This window comes from Cucurbita pepo, chromosome 11 (genome assembly GCF_057944985.1).
Source record: "Cucurbita pepo subsp. pepo isolate OVF chromosome 11, ASM5794498v1, whole genome shotgun sequence".
NCBI lineage: Eukaryota > Viridiplantae > Streptophyta > Magnoliopsida > Cucurbitales > Cucurbitaceae > Cucurbita > Cucurbita pepo.
Genome location: NC_141808.1, coordinates 1,325,641 through 1,349,144, shown reverse-complemented (window position 1 = coordinate 1,349,144; position 23,504 = coordinate 1,325,641). Strand labels below are relative to the sequence as shown.

Here is a 23,504-nt window from a genome sequence, read left to right as displayed (position 1 = left end):
ACTTAGAACCTCCACCACAACTTTGCATCATCAGCTAAATGCGTTGTTGCCAACGTGACGTTCGATTCTTCTCACACGACTCAAAAGCACATATTCTCACGGAAGCCAAGAAGAAAGGCCTGAAATGAGAGGTTAAATGATTGAACTACAAGTTGGGACTGACTGATGCCAATTCGGTGAGCTCGAATCACATAAAGAAAGGTCGACTGGACAAATAAGCTGGCCCCAAGAATTTATGCCAAAGCAAATTTTCAGCCTTCATCTCTCTCTCTCTCCCTCTCTCTCTCTCTCTCTCTCTCTCTCTCTCTCTATATATATATATATATATATGACTATCATTCTTATGAATTCCCAACTCAAACAGAGTAAAAGATATAGAGAGAAATGGGTTGGTTGATAAGAGAGAGAAGAGGGCCAGCATGGAAACAAGGATGGGCAGAGCAGGCCATGGCCGCCATAACTCCACCACCAAGGCCTCTGCTTGCCATACTTGGAATCTTGGTCATTCTGCTATCTGTGTCATCATCTTCAAGCCACAGGTCACAGGTGAAGACAACAAGGATCAACTTTAAGCTCTTCTTCTTGCTCTTACCTCTAGTATTTGTCTTTGTTGGAAACTCCATTGTTAGATATGGTCGTCTTGTAATCATCACTCCGAGAACAAAGCTCGAGCCGGTTTACGTCACCGACGACACTGCGTCGCCTTTGGGCGTGGCGGTTTTGCTGGTTGTGTTGTTGGTCTTGATATCTTATCAGCCATACTTTCACTCTAAATGGTTTCCAGCAATATGGAGACCATATTATTATTAGGCCAGCATGCTTTGGCTTTGGATTATGAACAATGTAAGGCTCCTACAGTATGTTCCTCCAAGCCAAAAATGAAAAGAAAAAAACGATGCAATTTCAGAGAAGAAATAACAGATCCATAAAAGAAAAGGAGTTTATGTTAGGCAGAGGTTAGAAGTTATTGACAATTCTTGTTTATAGGCAGAGATAAACAATGAAGCATGGAAATACAGACAGATAATCAGAGATATCTGCAAGGAAACAACTTACACTTGCATGGTTAATTTCACAAATGAGAGTACCAACTTACACACACATAGTGCTCCTCAATTTGGGAGGTTTGAATGACGATGTAAACAATCTGGGGGTCTCTGATTCACGTATAAGGCCTCTTCTTCGTTTAAAACTCCCGTCTTCCTGATAACCAAGAAAAAGAAGAAAACATGTTATGACTTATAAGCTTATTTCATGTCATAGATACATTGAAGGAAGAAAAAACAGCCCAAAATGATTGTCCATTCTTGATATATTCTTCCATTGTTACGTCAGGTTAGGAGTTTCCATTCTAAACTGCCCACAATTAAAAGGAAAAAAATAGCTTCGTGTGATAGCAACGGTGGTACTCATTAGGTAATCACTTAACCTCCAGCAACAACCTCGAGACAGCTCCATAAAATTGTTGAGGATTGTTGGGAGAGTAGTCTCTAAGGGAAAGATCATAAATTTATAAATAAGAAATACTATCTCCATTGGTATGAGGCATTGTGGAGGGTCGGGTTCCAAACATGGTATGAGTGTTGTGCCTTTAACTTAGTCATGTCAATAGAATCCTCAAGTGTCGAACATAAAAGTTGTGAGACTCAAAGGTGTAGTAAAAAGTGACTCATGTGTCGAACAAAGGGTGTACTTTGTTCGAGAGCTCCAAAGAAGGAGTCGAGTCTTGATTAAAAGGAGACTATTCGAGGGTTCCGTAGGGCTCAAGGGAAGCTCTATGGTGTACTTTGTTTAAGGAGAGGATTGTTGGGAGAGGAGTCTCACATTGGCTAACTAAGGGGAAGATTATGCGTTTAAGTAAGAAATACTATCTCTATTTATAGTAATACCTATGTGATAAGGGAATATCTAGACATAGGACATTACGCTTACATGTGGGAAGAGCATCCCAAGAACTTAAAAGGAAAACTAGCCACCACTACATGTGGGAAGAGCATCCCAAGAACTTAAAAGGAAAACTAGCCACCACACGAGCTTATAATGATATTCCTAAGATCCAGTACAAGAACCTAAGAGGTTTATATGCTCAGAAGAGAGGTCTATATGCTCAAGAGAGTCAGTGATGGGATTTCACTATGAGAGGAGACATGACTAGATCAACCATAAGACATTACGGGAGTTAGGTTAGGTGAACATAGAGGCCTTTTAGAGAAACCAAAAACTAATCGAAGAGAGTTTATGCTCAAAATGGACAATATTATACTATTGTAGAAGGTCGTAGTTTGAAAAATGAACCTGATAACTCAAATTTGATACTAGCTGTGAAACAGAGGCAGCAGGTAAAGAAGGCATATTTTAGGCTAAAATCTCTCAGTTCTTCCATTTTCTATCAATTTTTTTCTAACATCCCTGTGTACTCGTTGTGAAATTTAGTTTAATTATGTTCTAGATTTCATTTTTAGGACTACGATTGTACTTCAGACATTCTGAGCTGTATGAGCATTTAATTCCTAGAAAATGACACTGGAAATGTGTCGCTATAATTGATGAACTAATAACATGCACATAGAACTTCAAACTTAGTTAGATAAAGAGAATATATGCCATGAATAACAGGTAAAGCAACAAGACGAGCAAATGGAATATGAATTCTTGCAGGATAACTACCTTACTAGAATCTCCATTGCCACGAGATGCTTGCACAGGAGAAGCTTTTTTCCTCACATTGATGTTACTGCCACTACCCTTCCCTTTTTTCTTCACCCCTAAGCTGCAGGTTCTATAGCCAGATCCAGATGTGCATCGGTTTAACACAGGCGTAACTGATACGCCATTATGCTTTCTTAAGACTTCCAATTCACGTGAAATTCTAGAAATTTCATCATTTAATTTTCTGGAATCGACCTCCGTCTTTTCCAACTGACTTTCCAAGGCTGCGATTGTGCAATCTTTTTCAATATTCAAAGATTGAAGCTGTTCCATATTAGCAAGAAGATTTTCGATCTTCGTACAAGCTAGTTCAACTTCTGTGAGATTATGCCTTAATTTACTTTCGTAGTCATTCTCCATAATGCTGTACTGGTTCCATACAAAGGTCTTCTCTGCTAGAAGTGCAGTTACCTCGGAATTCCTCTCTGATGCAAGCTTTTCATATGCCTTTTGTAATCTCTGTACCTCGATCTTCAAGGCTTTAGAATTTCGTGTTTTTTCGTTAGATTTTCCAGTTTGCAGTGAGTTTCTTGAAGAAACATCCTGAAACTATTTGAAAATTATAACTATAATGTTGAAAAAAGAGAGCGCTAAAGAATTTAAAAGATGTTGAAGAACATACAGATGGATCGGAGATTTTAGTCGAGAGCAGGATGAATAATTCTTTGAAATCTTGCAGTTCGTTGTTCGTCTGATCTGAAACATATGAACAACATCAATCGAGTAATTACATATCTCGATCATCGTTAGACGAAGAACTGCAACTATGTCGAAACCTACAAACCTGAAATAACTCGACAAAGGAAACTCTCTCTCTGCTTCAAACTCATGTTTAAATCTAACTTTGATGCCTCAAGTGAGCGTTGCTTGTCTCGTAAAACCAAATCCGCTTGCAACTACGCAGAAATGCCCAAATTCCTCAAAAACAACAAACCAGAAATTTCACGACGTTCTTTTTAATTCAGACCAAAAAGAGAGCGAATCAGAGAAGGAATCGATACCTGGCAGACTAAATCTTCGTAAAGACGAGTATCTGAGCTCCACCGATCGTGTTGCATTCTGATGCGATCTTCAAGAAGTTTTCGCTCTTCAATGAGGGTTTCGAGCTGTTTCTGTTGAGTCTGTAGCATATGAATCAAAGCGCTGAAGATCTTCTCCCAATTTTGGCGTTGTGAAGATGATTTCGATCGTTTAATCTTGCCCATTGTCGATTGAATTCAAGAAGGAAGTACGATCCTGAAATGAGAGAACAAATACTCAAATTCGACCGTTGTAGTTTTTCAAATTCGTCCGATTCTTCTCTTATACTGGTCGGAGCGTAGGCCCAATCCAGAGCTATTGGGCCTCCCATGAAAAACCACGAGAAATTTATGTTGAAAGGCATAAATTTTCGGCCCATTGGCCCACAGAATTCAATTTTTGTTAAATTGTCAAAAATACCCCTGAATTATATCTCAAACTTTTAAATTTTTTTATTTTAACCCTTAAATTTTAAAATTTTAAAATTATATCTTAAAATTTGAAATTTTCGGCCCATTGGCCCACAGAAGTTATTTATTTATTTATTATTTATTTTTTAAATTGGCGGATTAAATGGCCAAATTTGATTATTTTTTAAAACTAGGAGGAAATCTAAATTTAAGACCTAAAAAATAATTTTATCTTAGTACATAAATTTTTAAAAATAAAATTAATAGCTCCCATTTTTTAAAAGTATTTTTAATGCCACGTGGCATTTTATTTAATTTTAAAATGGCATACTAAAAATTAAAAAAAAAAATGTAATCACGTTAGCAATTAGGAATAGGGACGTATTCGTAATTATTCCGGGAATAAAAAGGTAATTTTTGTTAAGAAGCACATAGTTAATACGTAACGGTGAATTTTACAATTTTCTTTATTTTATTTTTATTTTATTAATTACAGCCGCCGTCACTCACGAGCGTTGAAGACCTGTCAATCCCTAGCACCGCCGCACCAGCTTGCGTCTTCCTCCCCTCCGGCGACACTGCAGTGCGGTCCCACCCTTCTCAGTTCAGCCGATAGGCATAGTGCGCCGACTCCGCAGCCTCCTCCGGCTTTGTTTTCGCCAGCCTCTTCGGCCTCCGCCGGTCGTCACCGGCACGTAATCGCAAACCTTCAAACGGAGCAGACCGAACCGTCAATCTGCGGTTCTTATTTCTGAACAAGCTCCTTTTACCCATTCGACATTGTGCTGAACTTCTATTGTCATAGTCAACTCGTCTCAGAACTCTGGAAGAGCGAGCAATGGTGGAATCATATTTCCAGGCCGTCACGTTGGTCGCTGCCCCAAACTACCCAAATGCTATCGCTTGGTCTGATGAGAATTTAATCGCCGTTGCCTCAGGCCCCCTTGTCACTATACTGGTTAGTCAACTAGTTTTAGATTTACTTCTCTTCGTATAAATCATACCGTTTTTTACATTTGGTTCCTTTGTTCATATCAGAATCCGGCATCGCCATTTGGAGCACGAGGCACTATTACGATCCCTGCAAGTGATCCACTTCCAATAGGGGTGATAGAGAGAAAAGGTACCCTATGGATTTAGCAGTTTCACATTTCTTTTGATATGAACCAATTCAAGAGATTTTTTGTTAAATTCATTGATTTTTAAGGTTGAGATGTTTAATTTCTCTATGTTCATTAGCTTTATTGTAATGACATATTCTTTCCTTTTTCAAAAAATAGGAAAAAGCATGCATTCAATATAAATTTTCTGGCTGTTATTGCAACTTTGTTCTTGTATAAATTTCATGTTGGTAAATGCAGATTTATTTGCTGGCTGCTTGTTGCCAACTTGCTTATCTCGGGATGACCGACCTCGTGCTCAGTCCATAGCGTGGTCTCCTCTTGGAATGGCTCCTAATGCAGGGTACAGTCTTTTGGTTCTTAATCTTATTTATATTTTGCTTATGAGTTGGTTTGATTGTTTATGTGAGAAAAATATGGAAAAAGCTTCTTAAATTTTGATTGGTGGTACACTGTGACAGGTGCTTGTTGGCTGTTTGCACGTCAGAAGGATGTGTGAAGCTTTACCGTCCACCGTTCTGTGACTTTACTGCTGAATGGATTGAGGTATTTCCTCTAATGAGAAGACTCTTTGTTGGTTTCAATGGAGATAGAATGATATTCAATATTTTTTTTATTAGATATTGAGAGAGGTTGATCTAAATCATAGCTCGTTTTTCTTTCTTTTATACGATAAAAAGAAATTCTAAAATAAAAATAACGTCAAACTACAAGCTTAGTTTTTGAACTTTTAAGGGTTGTGTCTAATAGGTCCCTAGATTACAAGAAATGTCTAATGTTGAGGATTGTTGGGAAAGGAGTCCCGCATTGGCTAATTGAGAGGATCTTCATGAGTTTATAAGTAAAGAATACTATCTCCATTGGTATGAGACCTTTTGGGAAAATCAAAAGCAAAACCATGAGAGCTTATGCTCAAAGTGGACAATATCATACCATTGTAGAGGGTCGTGATTCCTAACATGGTACTAGAGACATGCCCTTAAGTATGAGCCTCGAAGGTATAGTCAAAAGTGACTCAAATTGAACAAAGGGTGTATTTTGTTCGAGGGCTCCTTCGAAAGAGTCAAACCTTGATTAGGGGGAGGCTATTTGAGGACTCCTTAGAAGGAGTCAAGCCTTGATTAAGGGGAGGCTGTTCGAGGACTCCATAGGCCTCAGGGGAGGCTCTATGGTGTACTTTGTTCAAGGGCTTCTTAGAAGGAGTCGAGTCTCGATTAAGGGGAGGCTGTTCGAGGGCTCCATAGACCTCAGAGGAGGCTCTATGGTGTACTTTATTCGAGGGGAGGATTGTTGGGAAATGAGTCCTACATTAGCTAATTAAGGGGAAGATCATGGGTTTAAAAGTAAGGAATACTATCTCCATTGGTATGAGGCCTTTTAGGGAAACCAAAAGCAAAACCATGAGAGCATATGCTTAAAGTGGACAATATCATGCCATTGTGGAGGTTCGTGATTCCTAATATCTAATTGGTCTATAAACTTTCAAAGCATGCAACGAGTTTTTGATATTTTAATTTTTGTCCAATAGGTTCGGGTCCTTTTTGACATTTTCTAATTGGTCTATAAATATTTTTGAAATATAATTGCACTATTGACATTTTGATGTTATTTATTTATTTAATAACTTTCTCTCTTATGATTTCTATAGATTATGGACATATCAAATAAGCTTTATGATTATTTTGAAAGTCTTAAATTTGGGGAGCTAGATGTTCCTTCATCAAAGTGTTCTGATGTAAGTTCCTTAATTCATTTATTCACCTGGTTTGCATTAACAACTTTAAAGCCTATTGACAATTTGTCTGCGTTGTTAAAATTAGAATCCAGTGAAGGAAGGTGGCAGTGCTGTTGATGTCCAAGACCATTTCACAAGGGAGGACCGTAAGCGAAGAAGGAAAGTTGCGCCCAATTTAAAGTAATTTGCTTATTATATTGTTATGCATATCAATAGTATCAGCACAATATATTATTATTGTTATATAAGAAACCATAACATCATATCAAATGTAGCACATGAGTTGGTTGACTTTATGTTATACGAGGAAGTTCTTGAGACAGTAAATTTTCAATTTCGTCCATAGGCTACCTGAGACAGTAAATTTTCAATTTCGTCCATAGGCTCCCTGGGTTCCCCATAGTTATTCTGTGGTTCCTCATGGTTATAGTTCACTTATAGACTTTGTCCTTGCGAACCTTTATCCTTTTCGAGATCCCAACCATTGTGTGCGAACCTTTATGGTTATAGTTCACTTATAGACTTTGTCCTTGCGAACCTTTATCCTTTTCGAGATCCCAACCATTGTGTGCGAACCTTTATCCTTTCCTTTATCCTTTTCGAGATATCCTTTTCGAGATCCCAACCATTGTGTTCTCACAATAAGGAGGAAAGTACACAATAAGGAGGAAAGTGAGATCATCTCTATTGTAAGAGTCCAAGCCCACCACTAGTAGATATTGTCCTCTTTGGGTTTTTCCTTTCGGGCCTCCTCTCAAGGTTTTTAAAACTCGTATGCTAGGGAGAGGTTTCCACACCCTTATAAGTAATGCTTCATTCGCCTCTCCGACCGATGTGGGATCTCACAATCCACCCCCCTTGGGGGCCCAATGTTCTCGTTGGCACACCACCCGGTGTCTGGCTCTGATACCATTTGTAATAGCCTAAGCCCACCGCTAGCAGATATTGTCCTCTTTGGGCTTTTTCTTTCGGGTTCCCCTCAAGGTTTTTAAAATGCGTCTGCTAGGGAGAAGTTTCCACAGTCTTATAAGAAATGCTTCGTTCCCCTCTCCAACCGATGTGGGATCTCACACCTATGTAATATTTCATTGGAACAAAAAAAGCCCGGCTAGGTACTGAACAGGCCAGGCCGTGGAAATAAAATGACAAAGTACTTTTGGGATAAAATAAAATTTGGATTGTAAGGAATTCTAGAATCTTTAGTGGAAACTGGAATCCAAAAGGATTTGGATAAAGTGGTTGACTTGTACAAGTGGAAACTGGAATGCAAAAGGATTTGGATAAAGTGGTTGACTTGTACAAGTGGAAACTGGAATGCAAAAGGATTTGGATAAAGTGGTTGACTTGTACAAATGTTATAAGTTGTGCATTTTTGTAATAACCTATATAGATTGTGGGTTGTTATCATAATTCATACCTGATGTTTTTATTTTGTAACCAGATTTTGGTTTTGTTTAATTCAGTTTGAAATCCTGTTCTTTTCGTTATCAATAATCCTTTTAGGAATTTGATGTTCAATTCTGGCCAGCAACGGAAGCAGTTTAAATCAATCATTGGAGAAATCGAAAGAGAAGCGTCCGAGAAGAACTGAAGATAGCTCCGTGCCTTCATTAATTAATGCCCAACAATATGCTTCTCGCAGTGCAATGTTGTTGTCTGTTGTCGTTGCCTGGTCTCCAGTAATGAAGCCGTCTCATAAGGTTCATTCGCACTGGAATTCATCCGTCAGTGTTCTTGCAGTAGGAGGGAAATCTGGTAAAGTTTCATTTTGGAAAGTTAACGTACCAGAATGCTACTCCCTTGCTGAGTGCACGGTCCCAACAAGAGCTATGCTTGTTGGGCTTCTTCAGGCACATAATTCATGGGTCAACTGTATCAGTTGGATGATGTTTGATTCTGATTCATCCAATCCAAAGGTTTTATTGGCAACTGGGAGCACAGATGGGAGGTGAGTGTCTGCATAATGTTAAAATTTTCCGACTTGCACCCTTTCTAGAGCATATTTGTGTGTGGACTCGTGTCCCTTTTATAGAGTATTTTTGTGCGTGAACTCGCATCATAGAAGCTTTTCTTTCATTAGTAACTTTCTTTCATTAGTAACTTTCTTTCACAATATATTAATAAAATTTTCTTAAAAATTTAAAATATTTTTACTGTCGATTCTGATTGTGATTACAATATTTGTTATGGATCTTCTGTGCAGTTGTAGACTAGCTAGTATGATAAGATATCAACCTCTTTTTTTTATTTTTTAAATATTATTATTGTTATATATTTATTTCTGATTCTTGTATTATTATAGTGTGAAGATCTGGCAATGTTCCTGTGAAGAGTTATTAGCATCTTCAGACACTAATTTTGCTTCATTTTCTCTAATGAAAGAGGTATTTGTCAATTCATTCAACCACTTCTTTTTTCGTTTTTTAAATATTTTATTTTACTTCATTCATTAAACTTGGTTATTTCTTTGCAGGTCATCAGTGGTGGAGGAGTGCCAACTCTACTTTCACTCAATTTGCCCAATTCATCCGTGCATAAACTGTCTTTGGCCATTGGCAGAGGATCTGGATCACTTGAAATAAGGATATTTAACCTATCTAGCAGTGAATTTGATAGCGTTAGGTCATATGAAGCACATGATCACGTCGTAAGTCTTTTGTCAATTGATGAAAATTCTTGATAACTAGTGCACAACTTAACACATCTGAGTTTTTTCCAGGTTACCGGTGCAGCTTGGGCATTTGATGGACGTTATTTGTTCACCTGCAGTGAGGTATTGAAATTCATAGTATGGATGTTGTCTGGCAAATGGAGGCTAGTTTAAGGGCGTTTTTGTGAGATCCCATATCAATTGGAACGAGTGCCAGCAAGGACGCTGGGCCCCGAAGGGGGTGAATTGTGTGATCCCATGTCGGTTGGAGAGGGGAACGAAACATTCTTTTTAAGGGTGTGGCAACCTCTCTCTAGCAGAAGCGTTAGAAAAACCTTGAGGAAAAGCCCGAAAGGGAAAACCTAAATAGGTCAATATCTGCTATCGGTGGGCTTGGGCTATTATAGTTTTATTTACTGACTTGACTTCTAATGAAATTGATATACCGTCGTATATTTGTGAAAGATTATGTACATCAAATCCAATAAGGAAAGTATTTACTAAAGGATATATATTATATTCGCATGTTCATATATTAAACAACAATTAAACGTGAAGAAGTAAGGAATGATATAGAAAGAAAAAAGCTAGAATAGTAAATTCTGAGTATGTTTCATAATTATGAACTTGTTAGTCAATGTTTGGCCACAGTTTCGAACATCGTGAACCTATTTTTCACTTTTGCGGTAAATTTTCTACTCATCTATAACAAAATGGGATAAATATTTTGTTCATCACAGGATAATATTCTCCGAGGTTGGAGTTCAGATGAGAGTTCTCTCCGTGAAGTACCCATTTCATCACGTATCCCTGATCTTGGAAACTCCATTGATGTAAGAGATTGCCTTATGTGTCTACGTTTTGAGAAACACATTTTCTGTTCTGTGTTATGAAGGGGATATGTATTTGCAGCTTCCAGATTCATTTCGGTCGTGCTTTGGCCTTGCAGTGTCCCCGGGAAATCTTGTGGCTGCCGTGGTATGTGATACGACATTAAGTTTATCAGTTTCTATTCTGAGTTTCTCTACAAGTTTCTTGCACCATTACGATCCTTGAGCTGAGTACGGCCGTGTAAATAAAAAGATCGTCCTCCTTTTGACGTGGTACCAGGCAGCTATGGGGTTGCCTGGTGGGGTTTGACCCACGGGCTCTAACAGCCCCCCACCCCCAACCAAAAGAAAAAACGCCCCCCCTCCTATGTTCCTACGAACTAACTCCACGAATAGCATAGTTCTTTCGATATATTTTGCAATGACTGTATATACATCATGAATATATTACAAAATACAAGTATTTGTTTTTACAGGTTCGCAACTTTGATCTCGAATCACTTGATCGAATGTACCAAGCAAGGTAGAGGGTTTGTTTTAGGTTTTGTAAATGGTTGGAGCATCTGATATGTATTGCTTGATCTTCATCTATGATATGTATGATTAATCTTTTCAGGTCTCAGAAAGCTGCTATTCAATTCTTCTGGATTGGAGAAGAAATACAAGTCGTGCCAGACGGTTCTTCTTACTTTTATACTGAAACAATTACAGACATCTCTAAGAAGGAATTGGTTCAATGGGAATCCAGTATGTTGTGGTCTTTAAATCAGTTTAAAAATTTGAACAAGCCTATGGTTCTTTGGGATGTTGTAGCTGCTTTGCTGGCTTTCAGGCAGTCCATACCGGAATTCGTTGACCACATTCTACTTAAGTGGCTTTCAACGTTATATCTCGAATGGAACGAGGAGCTCTCTGCTACAAAGATTTTGTCACACGTCTCGAGAAATGTGTCGACATTTTCTACTCGCCAACTTCACCTCCTTAACGTTATTTGTAGACGTGTAGTTCTGTCAGAGCTAGTACAGGATCAAGTGAACAATGACCTGCAGGATTTGGAGAGACTCAGCGATGCTGAAAATGATAAACATATTTTGTGGAAGGAGTTGCTTTTAAGCAGTGAAAGAGAACTCCGTCAGAGGCTAATCGGTCTGTGTTTTTCTTCTTGTGCAAAGCTTTGTGCCCTGTCGAGTACTGAATATCGACCCGGGTTCTGGTATCCCATTGGATTAGTGGAAATGCAGCAGTGGATTAGATATAATCAAGAACATTTACAGGAATCGCTCAAAGTCATTGCATCGAAAGAGGGAAAAGACCATTCGAGGTATCATTTTTTTTTTTGGGTTCTAGTTTCCTGATTAGTTTCATAGTTTCCTTTTGGTAGATCTAGTTGAGTTGTCCTGATCTGTAAGGCTGCTTTGAATTCCATAGATCGAGATGAAATAATATGTTGTAAGCATGAATCCCATATCAGTTGGAGAGGGGATCAAACCATTCCTTATAAGGGTATGGAAACCTCTTCCTAACAGATGCGTTTTAAAACCTTGAGGGGAAGCCCAAAAGAAAAAGCCCAAAGAGGACAATATCTGCTAGCAGTGGGCTTGGGCTGTTACAAATGGTATCAGGGTCAGTCACCGGGCGGTGTGCCAGCGATGACGCTGGGTCTCCAAGAGGGGTGGATCGTGAGATCCTACGTCGGTTGGAGAGGGGAACGAAACATTCTTTATAAAGGTGTGGAAACCTCTCCCTAGCAGACACGTTTTAAAACCTTTGAGGGAAAACTCGAAAGAAAAAGCCCAAAGAGGACAATATCTGATAGCGGTAGGCTGTTACATGCTTCCTTGATATATATCTCCATTTACGCATTTAATTTGCCCATTTTTCTATCACTGCCATTTTCTCGTGACTACGCTGCTCGAAATTTCGCGTTCCTCATTCCATCTAGAACTAAGCTTTCTTCTTAACAAAACCTGTGAATGTCGATCATCTATTTGCTAGCAATATACTTTATAACTGAACTCTATTCTGCATTGATCCAGTGAACATTCAGGGACGGAGCAGTGCACCTACTGTTCAGCATCGGTTCCATTCGAGTCTCCAGAACTCGGGTTTTGCCAGGGCGTCGGTCAGAGTCACAAACTAGTAAGGTGTTCGGTATCAATGCAGGTCTGCCCTGTTACTGCTCCCTTATGGTTCTGCATGTGTTGTAGTAGAAGTGCCTTCAGATTAGCTCCTGATATACTTTTCCAGATGTCTGAGACTCCTGACTTTAGTTCTTTAACACTCCCTGATTCGGACATACCCTCGAAACCGTTATGCCCCTTTTGCGGTATACTGCTGCAACGTCGACAGCCCGACTTCTTACTGTCAGCATGCCTGGTTTAAGTAAGCATGCCGTTTTGTCAGTGCCTTGAAGCTTGTTGTATATAGTTGGTGATAATAGCTAAGAATCATACAAGGGCAAGCAGCATAAGTTAACCAAATGATTTAGATTGTTGTTGTGATGGTAGTATAGCCATAAGCTTGGAATAGTCAAATTATTGACAAATTATTTAGGCTGAAACTTTTAAGCAGATATTTAGTGTATATACAGTACTGTTGAAATGATTAAATGTAAGTATAACTCTACTGATCGACTCACACTTATTAGGTTAATGGTGATGTAAGTTGATATTTTCGTGAGAGATCGTGTATATCTCGTCATTTTTTACAATTATTTTTTTCTTTAACAACTTTAATTAAGGGTAGATGGTTGAACTAAATGTGAGATCCTATGTCAGGAGGAGAACGAAGTATTCTTATAAGGGTGGAAACCTCTCCGTGGCAGATGTGTTTTAAAAACTTTGAGAAGAAACCCGAAAGGGAAAGCTCGATGTGTTTTAAAAACTTTGAAGAGAAATCTGAAAGAGAAAGCTTGACGTGTTTTAAAAATTTTGAGGAGAAATCCGAAACGAAAAGCTTAAAGAGAGAGTCTAAACATGACAATATTTAGAGGTGGACTTGGACCGTTACATAATATAATTAATTGAAGGTAGATTATTATTGAAAATAAATATTAATTAATTGAATCTTTTTCAAACCTGAAAAAAAAAAAAAAAAAAAAAAAAAGCCATTAGTTATTAAAAAATTTAATTTGAATACTTAAATTTTAGATTTTAATTGGATCTTTATTTTCTTAAAAAAATAATAATAATAATAAGAAAAGACTTTTCTTGGTCTTTTTTTTACATTTATTTTAAAAATAAAAAAAAAAAAGGGAAATTTCCAATTTTAATGTTAAAGAAAATAAATACAAATTTAATCAATAAAACATTCAATTGTGATTACTTAATCTCAAAATTTTCACAAATTTTAAAATTTTATTAAACATAAAATTCAAATTATCTTAAAAAATTTATTAGTTTATTATACATAAAATTAAAAATAGAAATAGAAATAGTTTCGAAATCAAATTATAAATAAAAAATTTATAGCCCTGTAATTATAATCGAATACTACATTAAATTGCCGTTGTTCTTCACCGTTCCCTCTCCAGCATTTGGCGGCTGGAGCTTTTCGCTTCTCCCACACGTCAATGCATGAAGGAATTGTGGTTAGCCACCAACCCTAGTTTTCCACAGTGCGAGTTCGTCGTGTCTGTGACTCTGTAGCCAGTAAATATCGCAAATCTTTGAGAAGAGCTTAACAATTCCACCACGCTTATGGTTCCGCCGCAACGCGATCATTACAATAATACGATTAATTTAATGCTCAGTGGATTCAGTTCGGTGGCAATGGAGCTCGCTAATGCTCTCATTAATGGCGAAAGTAACGCCCCATTACAATTGCGACGCGTTGTCAACGAGTTCCCATTTATTCCAAGACCCTTAACTTGAAAGAGGGGCCAAACAGGCGACTAAATAATACCTAATTTATCCACTCTCTTCAGTCTTCACCAACTCTCTGAGCTGCGATTTTAGGGTTTGAAGAGAGAAGAGAGAAGCGAGAAGAAATGAAGGTACCAAGAAGGCCGATTCATGCCATTACGCTATGGGTTCGGCGGCAACCCCCGAAGATGAAAGCGTTTTTGGGAGTTTTATCGACGATTATCTCTCTTGTTCTTCTCTATGTGATGGTTCACGATCACAACAAACTCTTTGTGGCCGCTGAGGCTGTTCATGCCATCGGAATTGCTGTTCTTATTTATAAGCTCATGAAGGAGAGGAGTTGTGCAGGTGTGATTTCGATAGCTTTTTGATCTATAATTCCATTTGTTTTGCTTTTGATTTGATCAGTGCTGCTTAATTGAGTGTCTTTCGAGTTTGATCTTAAGTAGTTTATGATGGAATTGGTTGTTGTTTCTGATTTTGATGGTTGGATTTTGCCCTTTTGATCTGGATTGAGTTCTATATCCTTTGTTTTTTTTGTTTATGTAGGTCTTTCGCTCAAGTCACAGGAATTAACGGCTTGTTTTCTAGCTGCTAGGCTGTATTGCAGCTTTGTGATTGAATATGATGTGCACACATTTCTTGACTTGGCTACCTTAATAGCAACGCTTTGGGTTATTTACATGATTCGTTTTAAGCTCAAAGCTAGCTACATGGGAGAAAAGGATAATTTCAAAGTTCTATACTTGGTGAGTCTTCTTGATCTTGGGTTCTTCATCAAGTTCTGGAAAAATTTGTTGTGTGTTCGCACCTTTGAATTGCCCTTCCACAGATATTTGCTAATATGTAGTTTCATTGTTCTTAGATTTTGTATTTTGTAATGCTGGTGGCTTAATCATCCCCCAAGGGGCGACCCTCTTGGAAAGGGCTCGAGGTCTCTCGGTCATACTGACTTAGAGGTCCCATGTTTGAACCTTCTAGTGAGATTAATACTCGAAACCTTTAACGTCTACCGGGTCTGGGTCTTGGGGTGGGTGTAGGTGCCCTGGGTATAGAGAAACGAAGACTTTGAATTGGCTTGGAGAATACTTGAATGCTTCAAAAATTTGTTTGATGTGTTTATTGTGAGATCCCATATCGGTTGGATAGGAGAACAAAACATTCTTTTTAAGGGTGTGGAAACCTTTCCCTAGCAGACACGTTTTAAAACCGTGAGGTTGATGGCGATATGTAACGGGCCAAAGGGAATAGTATCTCCTAGCGGTGGGCTTGGACTGTTACAAATGGTATCAGAGCCAGACACTAGGCAGTGTGCCAGCGATGACGCTGGGCCCTCAAGGGGGGTGAATTGTGAGATCCCACATCGGTTGGAGAGGGGAACAAAGCATTTCTTGTAAGGGTGTGGAAACCACTCCCTAGAAAATGCGTTTTACAACCGTGAGGCTGACGACGATACGTAACAGGCTATACGGACAATATCTGCTAGCGGTGGGCTTGGGCTTGGGCTTGGCTGTTACATCAATATAATCCTTGCGAAATCCATTTTCACCATACTCTTCAATGGTTATGTCCAACCTATAGCTCTTCATGACTCTATTCATTGTATTATTATTGATGGATGCAGGTGGTACCATGTATTTTACTCTCCATTATGATTCATCCAACACCTGCAAGAGTTTCTTTCTTACAAAGAATTTTCTGGGCGTTTTGTGTTTACCTTGAAGCTGTTTCTGTTCTACCTCAGTTGCGAGTCATGCAGAACATCAAGGTTCGCCTCCCCTTTGTTTCCGTTCTTTCGTTTTTCTCTCAATGAAAGGTTGGTTTATCATTAAAAGGTGACCATGGATTTTACATATTCACCTGTTCCTTACTCAAAATGGAGGCACGACAGGTCTAAACCCGAATACGTCAATTCCTAAGCTTAGTTACAGGTCTAAGTAGGTAAAAGATTACATAAACTTGGAGGTAGATCCAAAGTTCATATCAGTTGCAGCTCTTTTAAATTTTGTAATCCTTTCATTTCTTGCTTCTTGTCCAGATCGTTGAGCCATTCACTGGAAACTATGTATTTGCGTTGGGAGTTGCCAGGTTCTTGAGCTGTGCACATTGGGTTCTTCAGGTTTCTCCATGAATCTCAAACTTCATATGTTGCATTTGATTTTCAAAATTTCATTCAACCCCTTCAACAACTTTAAACTTCAGATTTAGCCCATGCTATATATATATATATATATATAATCCTAAATTTTTTTAATACATGTGAGATCCCACGTCGGTTTGGAGAGTGGAGAGGGGAATGAAGCATTCCTTATAAGGGTGTGGAAACCTCTCCCTAGTGGACACGTTCTAAAATCTTGAAGGGAATCCCGAAAGGGAAGCCCAAAGAGGACAATATCTGGTAGCAGTGGGCTTGGGCTGTTATAAATAGTATCAGAGCCAGATATCGGGCGGTGTACCAACGACGACAGCAGCCTCCAAGAGGGTGGATTGTGAGATCTCACATCGGTTAGAGAGGGGAACGAAGCATTCCTTATAAGAGTGTGGAAACCTCTCTCCAGTGGACGTGTTTTAAAACCTTGAAAGGAAGCTCAAAAGGAAAATTCCAAAAAGGACAATATCTGCTAGCGGTGGGCTTGGGCTATTACAAATGGTATTAGAGCTAGATAACGGGCGACCCCAACGGGGTGGATTGTGAGATCCCACATCAGTTGGAGAGGGGAGCGAAACATTCTTTATAAGAGTGTGGAAACCTCTCCCTAGTAGTCGTGTTTTAAAACCTTGAGGGGAAGCTCGAAATGGAAAGCTCAAAGAGAACAATATCTACTAGCGGTGAGTTTGGGCTGTTACATAATATTACACGTTATCTGTAATGTATGTATATGTCTTACCTTAACTGATTGCCACCATAATGATAGGGACTAAATTTGTTCTTCGATGAAAACTCGAGTACTAAAATTGAGTTTTGATAGGGACTAAATTTGTTCTTCGATGAAAACTCGAGTACTAAAATTGAGTTTTGATAGGGACTAAATTTGTTCTCAATGAAAACTCGAGTACTAAAATTGAGTTTTTCAAGTCGAAAGGGCCAAAATATGAAGTGATGTAAATTCAAGGGAACTGAAATCAACATTGTTAAAGTTCATGTACCAAAACCATATTTTAACCAAAGCCTATCGATTTGATTCTTCATCATTATATCTTTCAAATCACGAGATTCGTCGACTTTATTGCATGATTTTTCATCAACTTATATTTGAATATATGTGGACTCGAGCGATAGTTAACGTTTTTTCCACCTTTTTTTTCCTAATACATAGATGGTAGCAACTCGTGGGGGGCTGCTCGTATCGTTGGGAACTGGATTTTGGCCACCTATGGTTCTCCTTGCAGAAATTGTCCAAACTTTTGTTCTTGCAGATTTTTGTTATTACTATGTCAAAAGGTTGGTGCCCTATGCCCTTTCAGGACTTCATTCTCCATTGTTATTGGATTGGTTCCTAAAGTTCTATCAATATTTTCCCCTGTTTTGGTGTCAGTTTTCAGAATCTAAATTCTGGGCAATCTAAAAAGTTGTAGTTTTATCATATTCATTGATCGAATTCGTATCCCGTGGTTATTATGAGTACATATGCAGATGTTTGAATCGATATCCATCAATTCTAAATAGTGATTTCATCTTTGAGCTTCGTTTTTTCCTCTTGCTATGTTCGAGTTCTTGAGCTCTTTCAATGCTGTTGTGTTGTTGCAGTGTTCTTGGTGGTCAGCTCGTCGTACGCCTCCCTGCTGGAGTAGTCTAAGATTTAAATGGTGCCAGAGGTGGCTGCCCGTCGTCGCCGTAGTGTGAACGGCGTTCGTTCGGTGGTGATTTCTGTACATGTTTTTAATCTTATAGTGAACGCTGTGACTGAACTGGAAAAAAAAATGCTCCCTAAACTGGTGCTTGTGCATCCTAGATTTTGTGACAAAAATAATAAAGGATGCTATTGACATTTCACTTGCTTGAGGTAGGATCATTCACCATCATTCCAACCATTCAATACGACGACGTACAGTGTTTTTTTTATTTTAAAACAACTATAAAAGTATTATTAAATGAGGTTTATAGTAGAAATTGAAAATAATTCATTTACTAAAATGGTTCCATAATAATAATATGTTACTATTATTGAATTAAAAAAATGAGGATTTAAATCAAAGTTATTGCTACGTTTTTAGAAAAATATAATTATAGTTAATATTATATATTATAATTTCTCTTGAATTTTCTTGAAAGTTAAATTATTTTTTCCTTTAATGAGAGCATTTGATTAATGGATTTAATTTGATTAAAAAAATTATATAAGAAAAGTCAAGATTTTTTTATTTTATTTTATAATTTTCTCTTTTTTTACCACTTCTAATTTTTCAAATTTTGACTTAATATTAATATTTTTCAAATTTTGACTTAATATTAATATTTTCCGCAATTTATTTTTTCATTTATATTAGTATATTTTATTTTATTCTCAAGATTTAGTTAGTTTATATTTTTCATTTTAACTATATTTTCAATTCTATTTTTCATTTTAACTTTGTATTGTCTGTAATAATATTTTCAGATTTATTCACACTTTTGACTGGTAGATATTGTGTTACAGTGCATCGTCTATTTCTCGTTCTTGTCCGGGAGCTAAAACTCATTCCAAACTCACTCTAAATTAAAAGAACACACATTCCGACTTAAAATCAAACCAATATAAATACCTTGAAAAGAAAGTTACAAAAAATATTGCGTAAAAACAATATATTCATGAATGATGATCATATTCACAACCACAAGTAGTTCTCCTTTTTCCCCCCTTTAATTTCCCTTGTTCGTGAAGTGTAAGAAGCAACGCCTCCATTATATGCCTTTGCTTCACAGCCGGCCGACATGTCGCAACTCCCATGTGCGGATTCTGTAGCATTAACAAACTGAGAGAGGACGACAGTGGGCCATAAGTTAAAAATGGGTCGAATCCTATGAAAAGCAAGCAGGATTCAGTTGAAGACATAGATTTCCAGTAGTGAAGTGGAAGCGAAGAAACGAAGCTTATTCCTTTTATTTTTATTTTTATTTTTATTTTTATTTTTGGGTTTTAATTTTCAGATCTCCATATTATTATTATTATTCTCTTATAACCTTATAAAAGGATGTGTTCTTAGTTTCAGTTTCTTTGACAGTTTTTTGTGCATATATACCTGAAAAAATTCAGTTCATTTAAGGCTTCTTTCGAGTCGATGAAGATGGAGAAACAACCGTACCGATCCGTGAAAGAAGCTGTTGAGCTTTACGGTCAAAGGATTTTAGCTCCCGAGCTCTACGCCAATGTTCTTCAGGAGGTATTACAATAGTTTGTTTGGAACGATTTTCTAAGTACTTCAAAATAACTTAAAAATCATTTCAATTCTACCGTAAACCTCTTATTCTAATCGTATTTGGTTGCATTTTTTTTACGTATTAAATTAAGAAAACTACGAAACATAAAATTGTAGAAATTTTACGTATAATTTTTTAAGGTTCTGAACATGTCGGGAATTTATTATGAAACATAATTGAAAGTTCATGAATTTGTTTGACACAAGTTCAATCACAGCAAAAAGATAAAAAAATGCTGGTAACTTATGACTTGGTCTAGTAATCAGGGGCATTTTAGTAAAAAGCAAGCTAGATGTCACAATCCCACTTTTGATGGCAGCGGACTTGCGATTGTGCGGCACTCACTTTACAATGACAAGTGAGCTAAGCCAATTCGTTGTCGCCTATGGCCAAGCGACGTATGCTCGAGCCTCTGGCCTCGATTTTAAGAGAAGGTTTTAGAGAACGAGAGCAGAGAGAGATTTTCGAAAGAGAGATTTTTGGAAGAGACGTTATATAAACAAGCAAAAGAGAAATAACAATGGCTGACAGTAGATAGCCTTGGGTAGAGAGAAGTTGACAACTAGTCGTATCCGCCTATAGTACACTCTGAGTCATTTCATGTCTGACAGGCCTAGACATGATATTTCTGAAACGTCATAATTTCTAGAAATACAAAAGTAAAATACTAGAATATGGAAAGACATAAAAGGTTGGGCTTGTCATGGGCATGCGGCCATGGGCAACACGCCTTGGACGAGCATGACCGTGACACTAGACGCCCCTAGCCCATAGTCGTCTATCTATTTGTGCTCGTATCACAATCAGAGGTTAACCAATGTGGTCCGACGAAAAAACATAAGTTGTCTGCCTCGACATGTATGTGAATTACTCAGTAGTGTTTTGTCACTATTGTAGCGGGTGGAAGTAGCTTAACAGTGTAGAGTTAAGAGTTAAGGCTGGTTAAGAGTTAGAGTCCCTCATTCCGCTCATGGCTTCGTCATTTAGTGGTAACGAGTAGAGTGCATAAAATTCCGGACCTATCAATCGATTTTATATAATTTATTATCATTTTGATTTTATAGATAGAGAGCGAAGAGAACGAACACGAGATGAAGCTTCTAAGGATCAAAAGTGTAAGAGATGAACTGGAGATTGCAAAGCAAAACTTGGAGAAAGCCAAAGAAAGGAGTATAGCTATGGCACGATCTTTCTCTTCCCTACAAGAAGAGCTTGAAGAGACAAAGCGAAAGCTCCAAATGCTGAAAGAAAAATCAGATTACGCCATTGAATTTAATGGCGATTCTTTGAAGTTTGACTTCAAAACACAATCGCAGAGATTTGAAGAACAAGAAGAAATTGAAGCCTACGAAAAAAGACATGCAAAAATGAACGGTGAAGGATTTAAGGATAGCCCATCTTTGAAGAACAAGAAGAAGAACATGGCAAGCAAGAAGAAGAAGGCTATATTATTTATAGAAGGATTTTTTTCCAAGAAAAAGAATTGAATATATATATATATATATATATATATATATATATATATATATATATATATATATATATATATATATATATAATGAAATGAAACTAATATTAAAAAAAACATGTTTTTTTTTCTTAATAATTAGACGAGACGATCAACAATTTCACACAGTCGAAAGTCATTAGCTATGTCTTTCTGCTTGATTTTAGGATTTTTTTTTTTCTTACCTTATACTAGTAATGATTATGTCCTTCCGAGTTATATTTGTTTATTAAAGATTTAATTGTCGTTTAAAGAAGTATCATTTAATTGAAAAATGCATATAATAATTTTTAGATGTTGTGACAACAATATTTTTTAGAGGAGGGGTTTGCCCTTATTCTTAGAAGAGAGGTTTTCACCCATTGGAGTCATTGCTTTGTTCCTCTCTCCAACTGATGTGAGATCCAACAATATTTTGTTCCTCTCTCTAAGGGATGTGAGATTGCCCTTATTCTTAGAGGAGAGGTTTCCACCCCTTTGGAGCCATTGCTTTGTTACTCTCTCCAACTGATGTGAGATCTCACAATCCACCGAGCTAGTTCTTGCTAGCACAGCCTCCAATGTCTGACTCTAATATCATTTGTAGCTCGCCCTTCTTGCTAGTACAGCCTCCAATGTCTGACTCTGATATCATTTGTAGCAGCTCAAGCCCACTAATAGCAGATATTTTTTACTTTTACTCTTTACATAGGATTGTCAGCTTCGTAATTTTAAAATGTGTCTAACATAGAGAAACTTCTATCCATAAAAAAATATTTCATTATCCATTTGAGGTCTCACACTCCATAACAACTAAATTGATTTATTTAAAAAAATTAAAATTTACTAATCATAGCTCTTAGTTCCAACATTCTGTTTCAATGATTTTGAATTTGTAGAAACTCTTCGAACACAAATTGAGATTAAAAACAATTGTTCTTGTTTAAAATCTTGTTGTAGAGGCAACTTATTTTCTTCCTTAGAACCTTCAATCGAAAGGAAATCGAAAGGTTACGCAACCCGACAAACGTGAAGAAGAAACTAGAAATTGAAATAGCACAATAATATCTCTGTATCTCTCGCTCTCTCATATATACACACACAACGAATCGATTCTCTGTTGCAATCTCAAACCACAGAATCAGCGACGGAAATTTGCAGAAAATCGAATTTGCGATTGATCTCGTGCGTTGAAGCCTCAAAATCAGAGAATCGAAACAAATTAACATCGAGTTAGCGTGTGTGCGCGAATTGTTATATCATCATGTTCATACCATCGCATTTGCATCGGAGATTCCGATTTGATCCTGCGACGACTTGTTGAAGAACTCGATGCAATCGGCAATAGCTTCGTTGTAATGCGAGTAAGACGAGTAATTCGAACTGCAGGAAGTCTTCGGCGGCTCGAATTTCTCTAGATTTCTCTGCTTCGACGCCATTATTGACGACGACGATGATGGCGACGAACCTCGAGAAGGAAAATAAAACATGAATCGCATCAGAATCCGGCGGATCCGGCTGAGAAATCTCACCGGAGAGATGCTTACGCCGGGGCTTCCTCCTCTGTAATCCTCTTGATCATCCTCCACGTTAACGATGAAGCTGTTTGCTCCGTTTGATTTTTGCCTGATCGAAACAGCTGGATTCTTCTCCATGTGAGAATTGTGACTCGCGCTAGAGGGTTGTTTGGTTATGAGGATATGGTGTGCGGGATAAGGATGAGTTGGTTCTTATTTTTCGTGGATAGCTTGTTCTGGTGTTTGGAGAGAGCACGAAGAGTTTATAGAGGACTTTGGAAGCCGCCGAAGCATCCATGTGAGGCAATGATTTTTCTCTAATCAATTTTTAATTTGTTTATATAAGATAACGTTATTAATTTTATTTTAAGGAGTTTTCTTCTTTTTGAAGCCAAGGATTAAAAAGTGAACGTACTAAGATCCCACATGTGAAGAGGGGAACGAATCATTTTTTACGAGAGTGTCTAAACTTTTCCCTAACAGACACGTTTTAAAATCGTGAGACGACATACAAACTAAAGCGGACAATATCTACTAGCGTTAGACTTGGGTTGTTTCAAATGGTATCAAAGACAAACACGGGGCGCTATACTAACAAGGACGCTGGCCCCCAAAGCGGGTGGATTGTGTGATCTCACATCGGTTGGAGAGGAGGAACAAAACATTACTTAAAAGGGTGTGAAAACCTCTCCCTAACAGACACATTTTAAAGCCATGGACTAATGGTGGTTTTTTTTCACCGAAGAGGGTGACATTCTTTGCAGG

General features: G+C 37.7%; 4 protein-coding genes across 6 annotated transcripts; 3 read left to right on the top strand and 1 right to left on the bottom strand.

Moving 5' to 3' along the window:
• Window positions 1-207: 207 nt before the first annotated feature.
• Window positions 208-3,995, bottom strand: LOC111805383 (uncharacterized). Of its 3 annotated transcripts, XR_002816664.2 has the most exons (6): window positions 3,711-3,994; window positions 3,494-3,605; window positions 3,332-3,405; window positions 2,668-3,258; window positions 593-1,203; window positions 208-514 (listed from the first exon to the last, which is right to left on the bottom strand). XR_002816664.2 is itself a non-coding variant. In XM_023690457.2 (5 exons), exons 1-5 carry the CDS (start codon window positions 3,912-3,914, stop codon window positions 1,093-1,095), a joined length of 1,086 nt encoding a protein of 361 aa, XP_023546225.2. In that variant the 5' UTR covers window positions 3,915-3,995; the 3' UTR covers window positions 208-1,092. The 3 variants fall into 3 exon arrangements, 2 of the variants coding, with proteins under 2 accessions (XP_023546225.2, XP_023546224.2); XM_023690457.2 differs by having other exon boundaries at window positions 208-1,203; window positions 2,668-3,252; window positions 3,711-3,995; XM_023690456.2 differs by having other exon boundaries at window positions 208-1,203.
• A 611-nt stretch (window positions 3,996-4,606) lies between these two features.
• On the top strand, window positions 4,607-13,156 carry LOC111806078 (Transducin/WD40 repeat-like superfamily protein). The gene is given in 16 exon segments (XM_087128609.1): window positions 4,607-5,097; window positions 5,178-5,262; window positions 5,501-5,603; window positions 5,722-5,806; window positions 6,909-6,995; window positions 7,081-7,175; window positions 8,499-8,517; window positions 8,519-8,943; window positions 9,298-9,379; window positions 9,469-9,642; window positions 9,715-9,768; window positions 10,386-10,478; window positions 10,558-10,623; window positions 10,952-10,998; window positions 11,092-11,796; window positions 12,512-13,156. Coding segments are annotated over 16 exon segments (2,586 nt in total). The 5' UTR covers window positions 4,607-4,977; the 3' UTR covers window positions 12,858-13,156.
• Window positions 13,157-14,016: 860 nt separating this feature from the next.
• On the top strand, window positions 14,017-18,332 carry LOC111806081 (uncharacterized). The gene is made up of 6 exons (XM_023691431.2): window positions 14,017-14,686; window positions 14,888-15,087; window positions 15,963-16,106; window positions 16,377-16,457; window positions 17,656-17,780; window positions 18,087-18,332. The coding sequence occupies exons 1-6, from the start codon at window positions 14,464-14,466 to the stop codon at window positions 18,133-18,135; spliced, it is 822 nt and encodes a 273-aa protein (XP_023547199.1). The 5' UTR covers window positions 14,017-14,463; the 3' UTR covers window positions 18,136-18,332.
• Window positions 18,333-19,503: 1,171 nt separating this feature from the next.
• On the top strand, window positions 19,504-21,242 carry LOC111805476 (WEB family protein At1g75720). Its single transcript, XM_023690584.2, has 2 exons — window positions 19,504-19,699; window positions 20,801-21,242. The coding sequence occupies exons 1-2, from the start codon at window positions 19,598-19,600 to the stop codon at window positions 21,221-21,223; spliced, it is 525 nt and encodes a 174-aa protein (XP_023546352.2). The 5' UTR covers window positions 19,504-19,597; the 3' UTR covers window positions 21,224-21,242.
• Window positions 21,243-23,504: the final 2,262 nt, after the last annotated feature.